The sequence below is a fragment of the Macaca thibetana genome, chromosome 14 (genome assembly GCF_024542745.1).
Source record: "Macaca thibetana thibetana isolate TM-01 chromosome 14, ASM2454274v1, whole genome shotgun sequence".
NCBI lineage: Eukaryota > Metazoa > Chordata > Mammalia > Primates > Cercopithecidae > Macaca > Macaca thibetana.
In genome coordinates, this window is record NC_065591.1 from 93,997,709 (window position 1) to 94,015,175 (window position 17,467).

General features: G+C 40.8%; 1 protein-coding gene, 1 non-coding gene and 1 pseudogene across 5 annotated transcripts in view; 2 read left to right on the plus strand and 1 right to left on the minus strand.

Annotated features, from left to right (window-relative positions):
• The first annotated feature begins 1,206 nt into the window (after nucleotides 1-1,206).
• CFAP300 (cilia and flagella associated protein 300) overlaps nucleotides 1,207-17,467 on the plus strand; it is a 36,653-nt gene continuing 20,392 nt past the window's right edge. For 2 of the 4 annotated variants that reach the window (XM_050758275.1, XM_050758277.1), the window contains exons 1-3: nucleotides 1,227-1,371; nucleotides 1,606-1,687; nucleotides 12,673-12,748. In XM_050758275.1, the coding sequence (XP_050614232.1) occupies nucleotides 1,262-1,371; nucleotides 1,606-1,687; nucleotides 12,673-12,748 (268 nt within the window). In that variant the 5' untranslated portion in view covers nucleotides 1,227-1,261. Of the gene's footprint in view, nucleotides 1,372-1,605; nucleotides 1,688-12,672; nucleotides 12,749-17,467 lie in introns of all 4 variants that reach the window. The other 2 variants (XM_050758274.1, XM_050758276.1) reach the window with 2 other exon arrangements.
• On the plus strand, nucleotides 10,733-10,823 carry LOC126936750 (uncharacterized; annotated as a pseudogene).
• Nucleotides 12,101-12,204, minus strand: LOC126936735 (small nucleolar RNA U13). The gene has a single exon (XR_007719552.1). It is a non-coding gene; the product is annotated as a small nucleolar RNA U13 (small nucleolar RNA).

The following is a 17,467-nucleotide window of genomic DNA, read 5'->3' on the forward strand; positions in this document are numbered from 1 at the left end:
GTCCATCCAAAGGCATACACAAGAATGTTCCTAGCTGCTTTCATCATAACCTCAAAGAGGAAACAGCCCAAAAGGATAAACTGTAGTATAGGCAAGTTACAGAATACTAAACACCAATGAAAAGGAATAATATCTCTTTCTTTCTCTCCCTGTTTCTCTTTTTTGTCCTTGTTCCCTGTCTCTTCTTCTGCTAATGCTGCTAAAAAAATAATCAAGGTCAGTTCGTAAGGGCTAGGGGAAAAGGAAAGAAAGTAACGAGATGGAAAAGAACTATCCCCCCCATTCTGAAGTCCAAATGCATTGTTATGAGGCAAAAATAAAAACTATAGAAACAGGTCGGGCGCGGTGGGTCAAGCCTGTAATCCCAACACCTTGGGAGGCTGAGGCGGGCGGATCACTCCAGGTCAGGAGTTCGAGACCAGCCTGGCCAACATGGGGAACCCTGTCTCTACTAAAAATACAAAAACTTAGCTTGTAATCCCAGGTACTCGGGAGGCTGAAGCTGGAGAATCACTTGAATCCTGGAGGCGGAGGTTGCAGTGAGCCGAGATCGCGCCACTGCACTCCAGCCTGAGCAACAGAGCAAGACTCCATCTCAAAAAAAAAAAAAAAAGTAGAAACGAAGGCAATTTTCAATAGAAAATAAGAAAAGTGTGTTTTCTATTAAACAGCATGCTGTACCAGAACACAAGTGGTCTAAAAAACAAAAATAAATAAACAGCATGTTGTAATGTACTGTGTATGGAAACTTTTTTTTTTTTTTTTGGCCTTTAAATGTACATTTTAAGAAAAAAAAAAAAAAAAAAACCCGCAGATGGTAAAACAGAATAGTTTCCTAAGTAGTCACATAGACATTTGTCTTCCAAAATAGATAAACCTAATTCAGAATAATGTTTTCTTCGGAAACGTTTGAGTCATCAAACGTAGATAACTCTAAATCTGAGGTTATAGCTCTTGAGACTAGGACATTAACCCATGCTGTGTAATTATTATTAAAAGTCAACGTCAACAAGTATCGATTGGCAATTTGTCTCCATCCCTGACCCCTAGTTTCCCTAACCGCCAAGCCCGGGGTGGGGGAGTGGAGTGGCACAAGCTCCCGGGAAAGACAGGCTGACCTACCTCCCTGCACCCACTGCGGCAAGGCCGGGACCCCTGGGTCCCTAGAGACGCGTGGCCCCGCCCCCGCAGCGTCGCTTCGACCCGACGGCCGCCGCGTCTCCATGGAAACGGCCCAGGCATCCAAGCAGCCGAGAGCACGATGGCTACTGGGGAGCTCGGGGACGTGGGCGGCTACTACTTCAGGTTCTTGCCTCAGAAAACCTTCCAGTCTCTGAACTCTAAGGAGATCACTAGCCGGCTCCGCCAGTGGTGAGGAACCGAGGCGCAGGGAGAGAAGAGGCCCTTCGTCTTCGCGGCTATGGAGGCGCGGGCCGGGCATCGAAGGGACCCGCGCGGGTCGGCGCCATTCTGAGCGAACCCCGAGGCTTCCTGAGTGAACCCCGAACCACCCGGGCAGGCGGATGCTGTGGGTGGGATCGGTTATCGGTGCGCTCTGAGAGGGTGCCAGCCCCCAGATGATTTATTTTTCCTTCTCTGCCCCAGGTCCATGCTGGGCAGAATCAAGGCGCAGGCGTTCGGCTTTGACCAGACCTTTCAGGCTTATCGGAAGGATGATTTCGTTATGGTTAGTATGGGGGTCGGAGAGTTCCTTGGGTCTCTGCCGATTTTTAAACTTCCCCCCAACGTTGGCATGGATTCTTGTGAGCACGCCATTCCTTAATGTGGTCGTTTTCTTGGCGTTTGGGAGTAATAAAAGGTGCAAATGATTTTTTTAAAGGAACTTTTACGTTTCGAATCACCCATCATAAATTTGTTTGTCATTTAGTTCATTCTTTCTCTACTTTCAGCATCTTGTATCTTGCCTCAGGGAAGTTTGCACTTCTGGAAGATCGCCTGCTCTCTAGAAGATTAGCTTCTCCCTTTTCTAATTTTTGTTTCATTTTATTTCGTTTTATTTTATTTTATTTTATTTACTTATTTTTTTAAACAGGGTCTTTCTCTGTCAACCAGGCTGAATGAAGTGCAGTAGCACCATCTCAGCTCATTGCAGCCTCGACCTCCGGGGCTCAAGTGATCCTCCCACCTCAGCCTCCTGAGTAGCTGGGACTACAGGTGCAGGCCACCTCGTCAAGCTAATTTAAAAGAAAGAAAGAAAGAAAAACAAAACAAAACAAATTTTTTGAGGCAGAGCCTCACTAGGTTGCCCAGGCTAGTCTTGAATCCCCGGGCTCAAGCAATTCGCTCACCCCGGCCTCCCAAAGTGCTGCGATCCACCCCCAGCCTCTCTTTTTAAATAGGCACACCTCATTTAAAAAAAATTAAATATTATCACACAGCTTTATCACCGCTTTATTTACTAGCTCCAAATTACTTTTGAGTTTTTTCTCAACATCACACCCACTCTGAGAACTGGGCTTCAGGCTCTACCAGCAGTTCCAAATGAGAATTCCCCCAAAAAAGTTTGAAGCCGTAGCACAGTGATTTGAATAAGTCTTTTGACTGCTAGAGGTGACTACTTTGAGAGAGGTAAAACTCACTTGAAAGTTTAAGTTTTCGTGTGTTTGTTAAAATTTAGTCCATTATTTTCAATCCTGTTTTGTTTTGTTTTGTTTTTTTCTCTCAATCAAATGGAAAATGCTGTTATGGTTTATGAAATTATCTTCATTCTCTGCCATTCATGTTCTTCACGAATTGACTGTAGTTTATAGTTTGGCATAATAAGCACTTCCTGAGGGCCTGTCATGTGCTAGGAATTCCTTCCAGTGCTAGGGATAAGAGGAGGAACAAGACAAGCGCCCAGCTGTCAAAGATTGTACAGGCCTTGGCAAGACTACAATAAATTTTTTTTAAAATCTGATTATTTCATATAGTGATAAGGGCAGTAAAGAGGAGGAAATGGAGAAAGGAGAACATTAGGTAGGATTGTGTCATAGTTCTGGAGGCTAGAAGTCTTAAATCAAGGTGTTGGCAGGGCCATCATTCCTCTGAAACCTGTAGGGGAGAATCCATCCTTGCCGCTTCCTGGCTTCTGGTGGTTGCCACCCACCCTTGACATCCTTTAGCTTGCAGCTGCAGCACTTTCTTCTCTGCCTGTCAGTCCCATAGCCTTTCCCTTCATGTGTCTGCATCTCTTTTCTTCTTATAGAGACACCAATCATATTGAATTAAGGGCCCAGCATAATCTAATCTTAATTAATTACATCAGCAACAACCCTAATTCCAACTAAGGTCACTTTCTGATATTTCAGGAAGGATGTAAATTTTGGGGGACACTATCAACCCATAACAGAGAGTAAATTGGTTAAATGTCTATCTCCCTTTCCCTAAGATAGTGTGATAGTGCCATTATATTAGAATGCTACTGATAATGACATTAATAACATTTCTCAAATACTCATGGTTAGATTATTATGTAGCTTTTTATATTTTTTATTTATACCAGTACTAGCTGTCTATAATTTTTTTTAAAGATCAGGATTTGAGGTCACTGAATTTTAGAATACTGTAAAAATTTTAATATAATTCATTTATTCAATAAATATTTGTTGAATATTTACTGTGTCCCTCTAGAGGGTATTAAAAAGATGAAGAGAACTGATCCCAGCTTACAAGGCATGTATAGTTTGGGGAGCTAGAAATATTAAGAAAAAAAAAAGTCTGAGGCAGGGCATGGTGGCTCACAACTGTAATCCCAGCACTTTGGGAGGCTGAGGCAGGAGGATCACTTGAGCCCAGGAGTTTGAGACCAGCCTGGGCAACAGAGTGAGACCCTGTGGCTATTTTTTTTAAAAATTTTAATTAGTTGGGTGTGGTGGCACACACCTGTAGTTCTAGCTACTTGAGGGCTGAGGTGGGAGGATTGCTTGAGCTGTGATCGCTCCACTGCACCCTAGCCTGGGTGACAAAGACCCTGTCTCAAAAAAAGAAAATTCTGTATTACTTTACAAAGTATTATTCTATAGCAGTAGTGACTCCAGTGTGTGCTGATTCAGCTTTCAGCACCTTTTATATTACATTTATCATTAATCTTTACAATAATCTGCTAAGTTTGGTGGTGTTCTGACTCCCATTTTATAGCTTAAAATTCAGAAAGGTAAGTAATTTATGCAAAAACATTCAGCAAAGGGCAGAACCCAGGCATTTTGACTCTAGATACCATGCTGTTTCTACTACAAAAACTCATTACTGAACAGAGGGTATTGTTTAAACTAGAATTCCAGATTTTGAATTTTCCCTTTCAATTTAAAATTATGTTCCAAAAGTGTATTTGTGAGATGATAAATGGATGGGAGGAAACATTTATCTGGCAAACATTTGTTTAGTTCCTAGGTCTATATAGATGCATAGACATAATTAAAGCAAGGGAAATAACCAAAACTGCATTGCAGAGAGAGAAGAGATATAATACATAGCAGAGGCATAAGGTACTTTGGTGGCACAAAAGAGAAAGTGATCATTTTTTACTGAGGTGGTCAGAAGAGCATTTAACAAGACAAGACTGTTAAGGTGGGGCCTGAAAGATGAGTAGGAATTCATCGGGTCGATGAATTGGCAAGGATAATATTTGAGAGATGGGTGGGATAATATTTTAGAAGACCTTTTGTGCCATGCAAAGAAATTTGGGCTAAGAAGGAAAAGGTTTTAAGAAAGACTTTAAATTTTAAAATATTGAGATCACCTTGCCAAAAGTGTGGAGAGTGAGTTGTTAGGACTGAGTTAGGAAGTAGTGACACCAAATTGGAAACTGTTGTCCTCTAGACAGTTACATGATGATGTCGAGTACCAGTGTGGCCCAGATTTAGGAGAAAGGCTTAAGGAATGGTAAGATATTGAGAGTAAAGGAGAGGAGCACATGTAGGATGACTCCCAAGTTTCTGGCTTGGTTGACTCGAGTGGCTGATGATGCCATTAAATGTGTAGAAAACACAGAATTACAAGGAAAATGAGTTCAGTTTTAGGCATGCTGAATTTGAGGTACATACAAGTGGCAGTATTCTAGATAGTTGAATATAACATTTAACTTTGGATTTCAAGAGAGCTCTGGGCTCAGTATATAGTGTTGACATCTTCACGATGGGACTAGGGATGATAAGGAGAATTTTCCACATAAACAACTGTAAGGAAGCGCCTTAATTTACAGAGCTTTCCTGGAAGCCTGCACAACACTTCTGCTTACATCTCATGACCAGAACTTAGGCGTGTGACCAGAATTTAGGCCTCCCACATCCCAGGAAGGCTGGAAATGCAGACTAAGCTGAGCATATTGCTGTCCCAAATAAAAATGGGATTCCTTAAGGAAGAAAGAATTGATATTGGATTAGAAACCATCAGTCTGCCAGATAGATGATATATTCAAATATATACTTAAATAATTTAGAAATATTGTCTGTCCAGTATGCATTCTGGATGTAAAAATTAAATTAATAAAAAATTGAGAATAGAGAAACTTATCTTTTTCTACTTTCAGATTTCTATTTATTATTTGTTTATTTTTAATAGAGACAGGGTCTCACTATGTTGCCCAGGCTGGTCTCAAACTCCCAGGCTCAAGCAATTCTCCTGCCTCAGCCTCCCAAAGTACTGGGATTACAGGTGTGAGTTATCACACCCAGCCCACTTTCACATTTTATGAAACAAGTTTATTTAACGTTTTCACATGCATTTTGACATCAATGTCTTTGCTACTACTGTAACTAGTTTAGGAATCATATTTTTCCAAAGCACAATCAGCTTTCCTAAAGTTGAGATACAGAAAATCTCTTCTAATGCCTTGCTGGAAATTCCATTCCAGAAATGCAATTTGCATGTATTAGGACATTTTTTAAAAATTCACTTATTAGAAATATAATCGTAATCTCAATAATGTACCTTGCATTGCCTTATTCGAGGGTCCGTTGTATAGACTCATTTCCTTTGGTTCTAGGTCAATTCACTGCAAGCCAGTTGACCTGCTGCTCCATTTATAATGACATCTAACATGTAACTGTTAAGTTAATAACCTCCAGGAGTAATTACTAAATCCAAATTAAATTTTCTTTTTTTTAAGAGATTCAGAAGGCCTAAAATGCATTCAAAACCAATATTAATTGAGGTTAATTCCAGTTTATGTATGTGTCTTTTTCAAAACGTACCAGTATATAAATTAAAATACTTGCATAAATATTCTTTTATTTGAAAGCCTGAAAAGTCGTAAGGCAACTTGCTTTTTGTCTAGAAATAACTTTGGGGAAAATTTATCTTTTTATAATTAAGCATATATGATACCTATTTGAAAAAAAAATGTGTTTACCTTCAATTCTTCAACACTAGAATGTAAATTCCATAAGAACAGGGACTGTGTCTTGCTTGGCATAATGTAGACATTTGTAAATAATCCTCAGCTCACATCTCTTCTCTGTTCTCTTTCTTGTTAAATAGCATTTATTAAATGGTTTTTCATGAAGAGAAATCCCAGGAGTCATCTTCAATTCTTCCTTCTTCATTTGTTTCTTCCTCCTAAATAACATTAAATTCATCTACTTCTCTTCCTCCCCACTTGGTATCTCCTTGACTGATGGGAACATCAGCTCTTCCATAATTACAACAGTAACCTTCCTCCTAACCAGTCTTTTTCCAGCCCTTCAATTCATTCTCCACACTGCATACAGAATGAACTTTAAAGAAAAATAGATGATTCTGATAACTGTTTCCTCTGCTTAAAAACCTTCTGTCTGGCCAGGCGCAGTGGCTCAAGCCTGTAATCCCAGCACTTGGGGAACCCAAGGCGGGTGGATCACCTGAGGTCAGGAGTTTGAGACCAGCCTGACCAACATGGTAAAACCCCGTCTCTACTAAAAAATACAAAAATTAGCTGGGCATGGGTGGTGGGTGTCTATAATCACAGCTACTCAGGAGGCTGAGGCAGAGAATAGCTTGAACCTGGGAGGCGGAGGTTGCAGTGAGCTGAGATCACGCCATTGCTCTCCCGCCTGGGCGATAGAGTGAAACTCCTTCTCAAAAAAAAAAAAAATAATAATTAATTAATTAAAAAATAAAATATAAAAAAAGGGCTGGGCATGGTGGCTCTCACGCCTGTAATCCCAGCACTTTGGGAGGCTGAGGCGGGCAGATCACCTGAGGTCGGGAGTTCAAGACCCGCCTGACAAACATGGAGAAACCCCATCTCTACTAAAAATACAAAATTAGCTGGGCGTGGTGGCGGGCGCCTGTAATCCCAGCTACTTGGGAAGCTGAGGCAGGAGAATCACTTGAACCCAGGAGGCAGAGGCTGCGGTGAGCAGAGATCATGCCATTGCACTCCAGCCTGGGCAACAGGAGTGAAACTCCGTCCAAAAAAAAAAAAAAACCTTCAGTGTGGCTGGTGCCGTGGCTTATGCCTGTAATCCCAGCTTTTTGGGAAGCCAAGGCAAGAGGATCACTTGAAGCCAGGAGTTTGAGACCAGCTTCGGCAACAAAGTGAGACCCTGTCTGTATTACGAAATTATAAAAGAAAAAAGAAAAAGAACTTCAGTGTTTTCCCACTGCCCTTAGATCAAAATACTGATCAAGATCTAGATCAATTTTAGATCAAGATTAAAATTCTTCACTTGACTGCAAGGTCAATTTAACTCCCCAGCCTTATCTGACCATTGCGCCTTCTGGGTCACACCAAACCTCTTCACTTTCCTTGAATGGAATATACCATCCTTTCTCACCTTACAGCTTTCAAACTTGCCATTTTCTCTCCATTAAAAAATAGTAATTCCAGTGGCATACTGGAACCAGTTTAGGAGAGCCTGATTGCTAGACTTTCAGGAATCTTTGTTGGTTGGTTGTTATACTGTTGGCAACTTGAAATCCACCATGGAAACAGGCAAACACTACAATCAGGGCTTTTTGGGGGAGGAAGGGTGGCCAGTTGTTAAATATTTGCCAGTATACCCCATTGCCCAGCTAACTCTTACTCAACTTTCTGATCTAAACCGAAATGTTCTTTCTTTATTAACATTTCTTCCCAATACCATTGGATTATGTCTGCCCATTTTGTACTTTGATAGCACCTGCACTTTTTTGTAGTATACATGTCATGTAACTATCTCCTCTCTTACTATCTGCCTGCGCATGAGGGCAAGCACTGTCCATTGGATTTTAGCATTAGGAAGTCAAGAGTACTGTTCATTAAGTGATAGGAGCAGGAGCCAGATAGAGAGGAATGAGAAGTAGATAAGAGAAGTGAGGTCAGGCTTGGTGGCTCACGCCTGTAATCCCAGCACTTTGGGAGCCTGAGATGGCTGGATCGCCTGAGGTCAGGAGTTCGAGACCGGCCTGGCCAACGTGGCAAAATGCCGTCTCTACTAAAAATACAAAAATTAGCTGGGTGTGTTGGTGCACTTCTGTAGTCCTAGTTACTTGGGAGGCTGAGGCAGGAGAATCTATTGAACCCAGGAGGTGGAGGCTGCAGTGAGCTGAGATCGTACCATTGCACTCCAGCCTGGACAGAGCAAGACTTGGTCTCAAAAAAAAAAAAAAAAAAAGTGAGAGAGTTTAGATTCCTCTCTCAAGAAGGTATTTAAGAAAAGTGAGTGATCACTTGAAGGGAATGTTGAAAAAATTAAAATATTTATTGCAACAATTTTAACAACAAAGAATAATTCATAGAAAAAGTCAGTCTTATCCCAATCTACTGCTACTCCCTACCCTCTTGACCCTCCTCTTACCACGAGTCTGTAACCACCACTTCTGAAGTTTGATATTTTTTTTTTTTTTTTTGAGACGGAGTCTCGCTCTGTCACCCAGGCTGGAGTGCAGTGGTACGATCTCAGCTCACTGCAACCTCCGCCTCCCGGGTTCAAGCAATTCTCCTGCCTTTGCCACCTGAGTAGCTGGGATTACAGGCATGTGCCACCAAACCCAGCTAATTTTTGTATTTTTAGTACAGACAGGGTTTCACCATTTTGGTCAGGCTGGTCTTGAACTCCTGACCTCGTGATCCACCTGCCTCGGCATCCCAAAGTGCTGGGATTACAGGTGTAAGCCACTGCACTCGGCCTGTGATACATATTCTTACATACTTTTCTTTATGCTCATATAAATGTACAGAGGTTTTATTTTGTTTTATCACATGCATTACTTTTTTTTTTTTTGAGATGGGGTCTCACTCTGTCACCCAGGCTGGAGTGCAATGGTGCGATCTCAGCTCACTGCAACCTCCACTATGCTGGGCTTTAGCCCAGCCTCCCGAGTACCTGGGCCACAGGTGCACACCACTGTGCCCAGCTAATTTTTTGTATTTTTAGTAGAGATGGGCTTTCACCACGTTGCTCAGGCTGGTCTCGAACTCCTGAGCTCAAGTGATCTGCCTCAGCTTCCCAAAGTGCTGGTACCATAGGCGTGAGGCACCACACCTGAACATATACATTACTCTTAAACTACCCTTTTTTTTTTTTTTGTGAGACGGAGTCTTGCTGTGTCGCTCAGGCTAGAGTGCAGTGGCACTATCTTGGCTCACTGCAAGCTCCGCCTCTCGAGTTCACGCCATTCTCCCGCCTCAGCCTCCAGAGTAGCTGGGACTACAGGTGCCCACCACCACGCCTGGCTAATTTTTTGTATTTTTAGTAGAGACAGGGTTTCACCGCGTTAGCGAGGATGGTCTTGATCTCCTGACTTCGTGATCCGCCCACCTAGGTTTCCCAAAGTGCTAGGATTACAGGCGTGAGCCACCGCACCCAGCCCTAAACTACGTTTTTTTAACTGAAAGTATTTATGGTTTTTCCTCAAAATCAATACATGGTCTGTTCAGGGGATGGTTATTGAGTAAGTGCTATATGTTAGGCCCTGTTCTAAGTCCCGGGATATAGCAGTGAATAAGAAAAACAGGACTCCTGCTTTTAGGGAGTTTACATTCTATTCTAATACTTTCTTTCCAATAGCTGCATTCTGTCTGATATTGATGGACTATATTTTATTCAACTGTTTTTCTACTGATAGATATTGAAATTGTTTCCAAGTTTTGACACTACAAACAATACTATATTAAAACAAAAAACTCCTTATACCTAAATCTTATCCACTGGTGATTTCAGAACCCAAAAGTAGAGTTTGTTGGATGAGGTATGCATGTTTTTATTGTTCAAGATAATAGCAAATTACTTTCCCAATGGGTTATAAAGATTCACACTTCTGCCAGCAGCTTGTGGAAGTGCATGTCTTCTGGTGCTGTCACCAAAAGTTACCAGTCTTTTTAAATCTTAGCAATGTAATGGATAAAAGTGGTATCTTCTGGATTTTTTTTCATTTCTTTCACTGCTCTTGAAATTGAGCATCTTTTCCTAAAGTTTATTGGCTATTTGTGGGGGTTTTTTGTTTGTTTTTTGGTTTTTGGTTTTTTGGTTGGTTTGTTTGTTTTTTTAGATAGTCTCACTCTGTTACCCAGGCTGGAGTGCGGTGACACAGTCTCAGCTCATGACAACCTCCACCTCCCAGGTTCAAGTAATTCTCATGCCTTAGCCTCCGGGTAGCTGGAATTACAGGAGTGTGCCACCATGCCTAGCTAATTTTTGTATTTTTTCAGTACAGACAAGGTTTCGCCATGTTAGCCAGGCTGATCTTGAACTCCTGGCCTCAAGTGATCCACCCACCTTGGCCTCCCAAAGTCCTGGGATTACAGGCCTAAGCCACTGCACCTGGCCCTATTTTTATTTTTTATATGCCTATTTTTATCCTGTGGTGACATGTGCCACCCTCAAACCTTGTGATGACATTGGCATATTACCCTTCTAACATGAAAAAAGAAAAAAAATTAGAAAATAAAAAAGAGCTAGGCTGCGTGCGGTGGCTCACGCCTGTAATCCCAGCACTTTGGGAGGCCAAGGCAGTCAGATCACCTGAGGTCAGGAGTTCGAGACCAGCCTGGCCAACATGGTAAACCCTGTGTCTGCTAAAAATACAAAAAATTAGCCGGGCATGGTGACACACATCTGTAATCCCAGATACTCAGGAGGCTGAGACAGAAAAATCGCTTGAACCTGAGAGGCAGAGGTTGCAGTGAGCCGACATCATGCTACGGCACTCCAGCCTGGGCAACAAGAGTGAAATTCCATCTCAAAAAAAAAAAAAAAAATCTTTAGTTCCAAGCACCAGCAGCTGACTCAAGCTGAAAAGGCAGAAGAAAATTTAGGTTTGTCAGTTTTTCTTACATTTAGGGCTTTTTTTTAACCACTAGGATGTCAGTTTCTCCGTTTTAACATACGTGTTGCAAATATTTTCTCTCAGTCTATTATTTTTCTTTTATTTATTGCTCTTCACAGACATTATGTTTTCTGGGTGTCCAACACCTTGTGAACAACCATGCAATTTGGGGGTAACTTTGGGAAATGCGAGTGAAACCTCCCAAAATGCAAGGAACTCCCTTGCATCCAGATCATAAGTGTGGGACCTAGGTTTACAAACAGACTCATCAGTGCAAGACTGGAATTTTGAAGCGAGCAACTTAAGGAAGGAGGCACATACAGAATTCATTTCATTGGCAAAGGCAGTGGCAGAGACCACTTTCAGGTCAGACAGACCTGGCACAGCAATGGCCTAGGTTAGAAGGGAGTGATAGTGATGTCTATGATGATACCACCCTGAATGTTGGAAGCTAAGCAGGATTGGGCCTGGGTAGTACTTGATGTTCATGGCCATACCACCCTGAGTGTACCTGATATTGAAAGCTAAGTAGGGTTGGGCCTGGTTAGTACTTGAGTAGGAGAAAAAGGGGTGGTGGTGGCTTCCTCTAGTGCTTGATGGGTCTATCACTTCTTGGCCTTTTGGCTAAGATCAACTGTAGTGCTTGATGGGGCTGCAGCAGGGGTGACAGTTTCCTCATGAGGGTGGTTCTGCATATGATTTTGCATCGTTCCTGGGTCCAGCCATCAACCTGATGCCCTCCACCTCTGGAACATTTTGTGGACTCCCTGAGATGCTTCCAATAAATTTTCTTCTGCCTTTTCAGCTTCAATCAGCTGCTGGTGCTTAGAACTAAAGGTCTTTTTTATTTTATATTTTTTTTATTTTTTCATGTCAGACTAACAATATGCTGACATCATAACAAGGTTCGAGGGTGGCACATCTCACACATACCTGCGAACACCTAGTCATCATACTCATAAACTACAAAAGGATCTGGAACTAAAATTCTTTCCTGCTTTGTTGTCTTTTGTCATACAGAAAACGTTTCATTTTTAGGAAGTTAGATTTTTCACTTTTTTAAATGCCTCTTGGAAAGAATTAAATTGACAGTTACTTTTGGATTTAGATCTAGTATATGAGTTGTTACTAAGGCAATTCAGTAAGCAAGATTGAAGGAAAACAAAGTTTTCAAATATTATATAACCTCCTAATGTTTATTGTATATCATTATTACCTAACTCAAGTTCCAAAGACATCTGTACTTGGACACACAATGTTCATACTGTTCCAACTTGTATGTAATAAAACTTCATTTATTTATAAACTATTACTCAAGACATTTTACCAATTTAAAATTGTCCTCTCCATTTGAATTAAACAAGATTATAGTTATTTTATGTTAATTTTTACTATCATTTATAATAAAATATCTAACTTATTCCCCTCAAATTTGTATTTTAGGCTTTTTTCAAAGACCCAAATGTTATTCCCAATTTGAAGTTACTTTCAGATTCTTCTGGACAATGGATTACATTAGGTAAATAAAATTTTCATCTTTTCAAATACTATTTTACTATTATAACAAAATTTTGCCTCAGAAATTTTCATTATTAAAATATAAATTGTGAATGCCTCATCTGTTTGATATATCATGATCAAGTATGACCAGCTGTGCCAGGCCTGCCCTGCATCTCTTTCCTGGGAGTCTACTGCTACTATCCTGGCTTAACACATAAGAGCAATTTTTATCTCTTTTTATTCATATAAAAGTATTTATTCATATAAAAGTATTTGTTGTGTATTTTCCATGTACTCTGCTAGATATAGGGAACATTAAGGTAAATAAGAAAACCTGTGCTAAAGGAACTTGATATGTTAAAATGTGTGTGTGTATGTGTGTGTGTACTAATGTGTCAAAGGTGTTACCATAGAAGTGTAGCCAAGAGCCAGGCGTGGTGGCTCACATCTGTAATTGCAGCACTTTGGGAGGCTGAGGCGGGCGGATCACTTGAGTACAGGAGTTCGAGACTAGCCTGGCCAACATGGTGAAACCCCTTATCTACTTAAAATACAAAAATTAGCCAGGCGTGGTGGTGAGCACCCGTAATACCAGCTACTTGGTGGCTGAGGAAGGAGAATCAATTGGACCTGGGACATGGAGGGTTGCCGTGAGCTGAGATTGTGTCACTGCCCTCCACCCTGGATGACAGAGCAAGACTGCCTCAAAAAATAAAAAAAATTAGAAAGTGGACAAGAGTGGTCAGTTTTGCCCAGAGGGAAAAAATCAGGAAAGATTCCACTGATACGGGGATATTTGGGCAGAATCTCCATTGAGATGAGTACATGGGTACATGGATTTCTCAGAGGAATCAGCCAACCATAGGAATTTTTTTTTTTTTTTTTTTTTAGACAAGGTCTCACTCTGTCTCCAGGCTGGAGTGCAGTGGTGCCTCCTGGGTTCAAGCAATTCTCATGCCTCGGCCTCCTCAGTAGCTGGGACTATAGGCGTGAGCCACCACACCTGGCTAATTCCCGGCTAATTTTTGTTTTTTTGCTTGTTTATTTTTTGAGACAGAATCTCACTGTCACCTAGGCTGGAATGCAGTGGCGTGATCTCAGCTCACTGCAACCTTCGTCTCCCAGGTTCAAGCGATTCTCCTGCCTCAGTCTCCCAAGTAACTGGGATTACAGGAGTGTGCCACCACACCCAGCTAATTTTTGTGTTTTTAGTAGAGACAGGGTTTCACCATGTTGGCCAGGCTGGTCTTGAACTCCTGACCACAAGTAAATCTGCCAGCCTTGGCCTCCCAAAGTGCTGAGATTACAGTCATGAACCATCGTGCTCAGCCTAAGTTTTGTTTGTATTTATTTATTTATTTTTTTAGTAGTGATAGGGTTTCGCCATGTTGGCCAGGCTGGCCTCGAACTCCTGACCTCAAGTGATCCACCCACCTTAGTGCTGGGATCCACCTCCCAAAGTGCTGGGATTATGGGTGTGAGCCACCGTGCCCAGCTAGATTATATTTTCATAATGTATTATTTCATAATACATTGAAAGAGCCAGAAATTTTTTTTAAGAAAATTACCCAAACACTTAAACACTTAATAACAGTCACTTAAATCCCTTCAATAACTCATGGGTCAAGGAAGAAAGCAGAGAGTTAATATAAGACTATTTTGGAAAAAAAAATATGAAAACTATATTTTAAATTTTAGGTTGAGGTATCTTACCAACAGAATGAATAAAAGCAACATTCCGTTTAGAAGGAGAATCTGATTGGTGATATGGATTTATACTCAATAAAATGCATTTTAAATTAGATTTTTTGTTTGTTTGTTTGGAAATGTATTTTGGTAAATTACTGCATTATATTCTCATGGAAGCCTAGTAGCCTTACACAAAAGTAACAAAGTATTAGTCAAGAACAAGATACAAACAGTTCATGATGTTAGACTTAGTAGGTCAGATTTTATTGCTTTTGGCTAAAGACTACTGCAAAATTTATAGAGCAAAAAGCTGGTACAGACTACTTACAAAATTAAACTGAGTATCTGAGAGAATACATTTACCCAACTCAAAATTTTCAAAAGGAAATAATCAGAGCCATGTATCACAGTGTTTATAAAGCATGTTTACAGTAACTTCAGTCAATCTATTTGAAACAATAAGGTTCACTGAAATAAGTGCTCAACCCTCTCCCATGTTAGTACATACACAAAATAGCATTAACTTTTTACTAATTTTTGAAAAAATCATTGCAAAAAGAGGTTATCAAATACCACATGTGCCTGACTTGATGAATTATAAATACTTTGAAAAATAGGACAGAAGAATGATAGCACTCTATTTCAGAAGTAGAAGTTCTAGCGGATTGTTAGTACTCTTCCATTAACTCATTTTTATCTCTTTTTTCTTTTTCTGCTATATTTCTTTTTCTGATATACCCCCCTCTTATTTTCCTCTGGGGCTCTTTTAAAGCAAAAGAAGCCGCTTTTTAAAATAGGTGAAGAGACATTCTTTTGGCAAGTGAACCAGTTCTAAAGAAAGTGATGATGGAACCTCGTTCACTGTGCTGCATTCCCTGGAGATTACCAGTTTTCGGTGCTGTTTTATCCTCTCAGCCAGCCGCCATAGCTCCTATGTTTAGATACACTTTGTCTTTTTTAAATAACATATAATGGATACTTCCTATGTGCTCAGCTAAGGGCATCATGCACATCACCTCCTTTCATTCATGGAAACAATGCAAGAAAGATAGTATTATATATTACTATTTTACAAATGAATAGTCAGAGGCATAAGCTAAGTAATGTGTGCAGTTTTACATGGCTGAGTGAGCAGATTTGAGATTCAGATCGAGGCTCCAGAATTCAAGACGTTGACCACTTCACTCTCCTGCCTCTGTCACTTCCACATTGATGGGGTTGCCAGAAAAGTACTAACTTAAGACACCAAATGATAAGGAGGCACCCAGTGTTTTATAATGCTAGTATTAGGGGAAAAACTGTATTCTTTCTGTATGTGATCACTGTGATGCATTACATATCTTATAAATGCTGGGGACATAATTTAATGAAATTCCTACATAAAAAAATAGCATTTGCTTTGGAGTGAGTTGTGTCCCCACCACCAAATTCACATGTTTAATCCCTAACCCTTCAATGTGATGGTTTTTGGAGATGGGGCCTTTGGAACATAAATTAGGTTTAGATGAGGGCACAAGGGTGGAGCCCTCATGATGGGATTAGTGCCTTTATAATAAGAAGTAAAAACACTAGAGCCATCTAAGTACACAGAAAGAATGCAGTTTTCTGCAAGCCAAGAAGAGTGCCTTCACCAGCAACTGAATCATCTGGACCTTGACCTTGGACTTTCTAGCCTACAGAACTTTGGGAAACACACATCTATTGTTTAAGCCACCCAGACTATGGCATTTTGTTATAGCAACCCAAGCTGACTAAGACGGATCTTGGTACTGAGAAGTGAGGTGCTGCTGTAGCAAATACCTAAGAATGTGGAAGTGGCTTTGGAACTGAATAATGGATGGAAGCTTGAGGTGCATGTATACGGACATTATGGGCAATTCTGGTGATAGCTCCCAAGGAAATAAGGGATATGTTATTGGAAACTGTGATAAAGGTGATCTTTGTTATAAAGTGGCAAATAACTTGGATGAACTGTTTTCTATTGTTGTATGGAAGGCAGAACTTATAAGTGATGAAACTGGAGATTTAGCTGAGGAGATTTCTAAGTAAAGTCTTAAAGCAATGTCTTGCTTATAGTAAAGTATGAAAGAAGAGAGATGAATTGCAGAAGGAATTGTTTACCAGAAATGAACCAACATTTGAAGATTTGGAAAGTTTTCAACCTATCCTTATTGTAAAAAATGAGGAAGTTTGTTCTGAAGAGAACACTGTTCAGAACACTGAATAGCCATTTGATAAAGAGATCATGGGTATGACTCATGGACTTAATCAGCCATTTCAACAGAGTCAGGAATAGAGATGGAATTATATCAGCAGCAAAGACTCTGCTAGTTTGAACAATGAGATGAGATGAAGGAAGGCTGTTGGACTTCTTAGATCCTACAAGACTGGACCATAGAGCTATTGGGCTGTGAACACGCGCTATTCTTCAGAAAAGATTAGAAAGACCCCGAAGCAATTCAGAGAGCTTCAGGGCCATCAGGGCCACTGCCTCCATTAAACAGGGCAGATGGCCTCCAACCAAAGCCTTGGAGGCAGGGCCACTCTGCAGAGCATACGGGCTAAGTTGGCCCTGTGGAACCTTGGAGGTTGGACCACCCAGAGCCTTCAGGGCTCTACCGCCACCAGGGTAAAAGCAAGACTGCCACCCCAGTGGGTCCAGAGGCAGAGTATCAAACCAAAGAAGATTATCCCTGAGCATTTAAGATCTAAAGAAATTTGCCTTTCTAAGTTAAGGGCTTGCTTGACACCTGTCACCCATTTCTTATTTCCTGTTTCCCCCTTTTGGAATGTAAATGACTAGCTTATGTCTGTCCCACCTATGTATTTTGGAAACACATACCTTGTCCTTCTTCACAGGTTTACAGCTGGAGGGGAATTTTGCCTTAGGATGAATCATACCTAAGTCTACCCTTATCCAATTTTTATGATATTTAGAAGAGACTTTGGACTTTAAAGTTGATACTGGAATGAGTGAAAATTTTGGGAGCAGCACAAGTGGCTCACGCCTGTAATCCCAACACTTTGAGAGGCCAAGGTGGGAGGATCA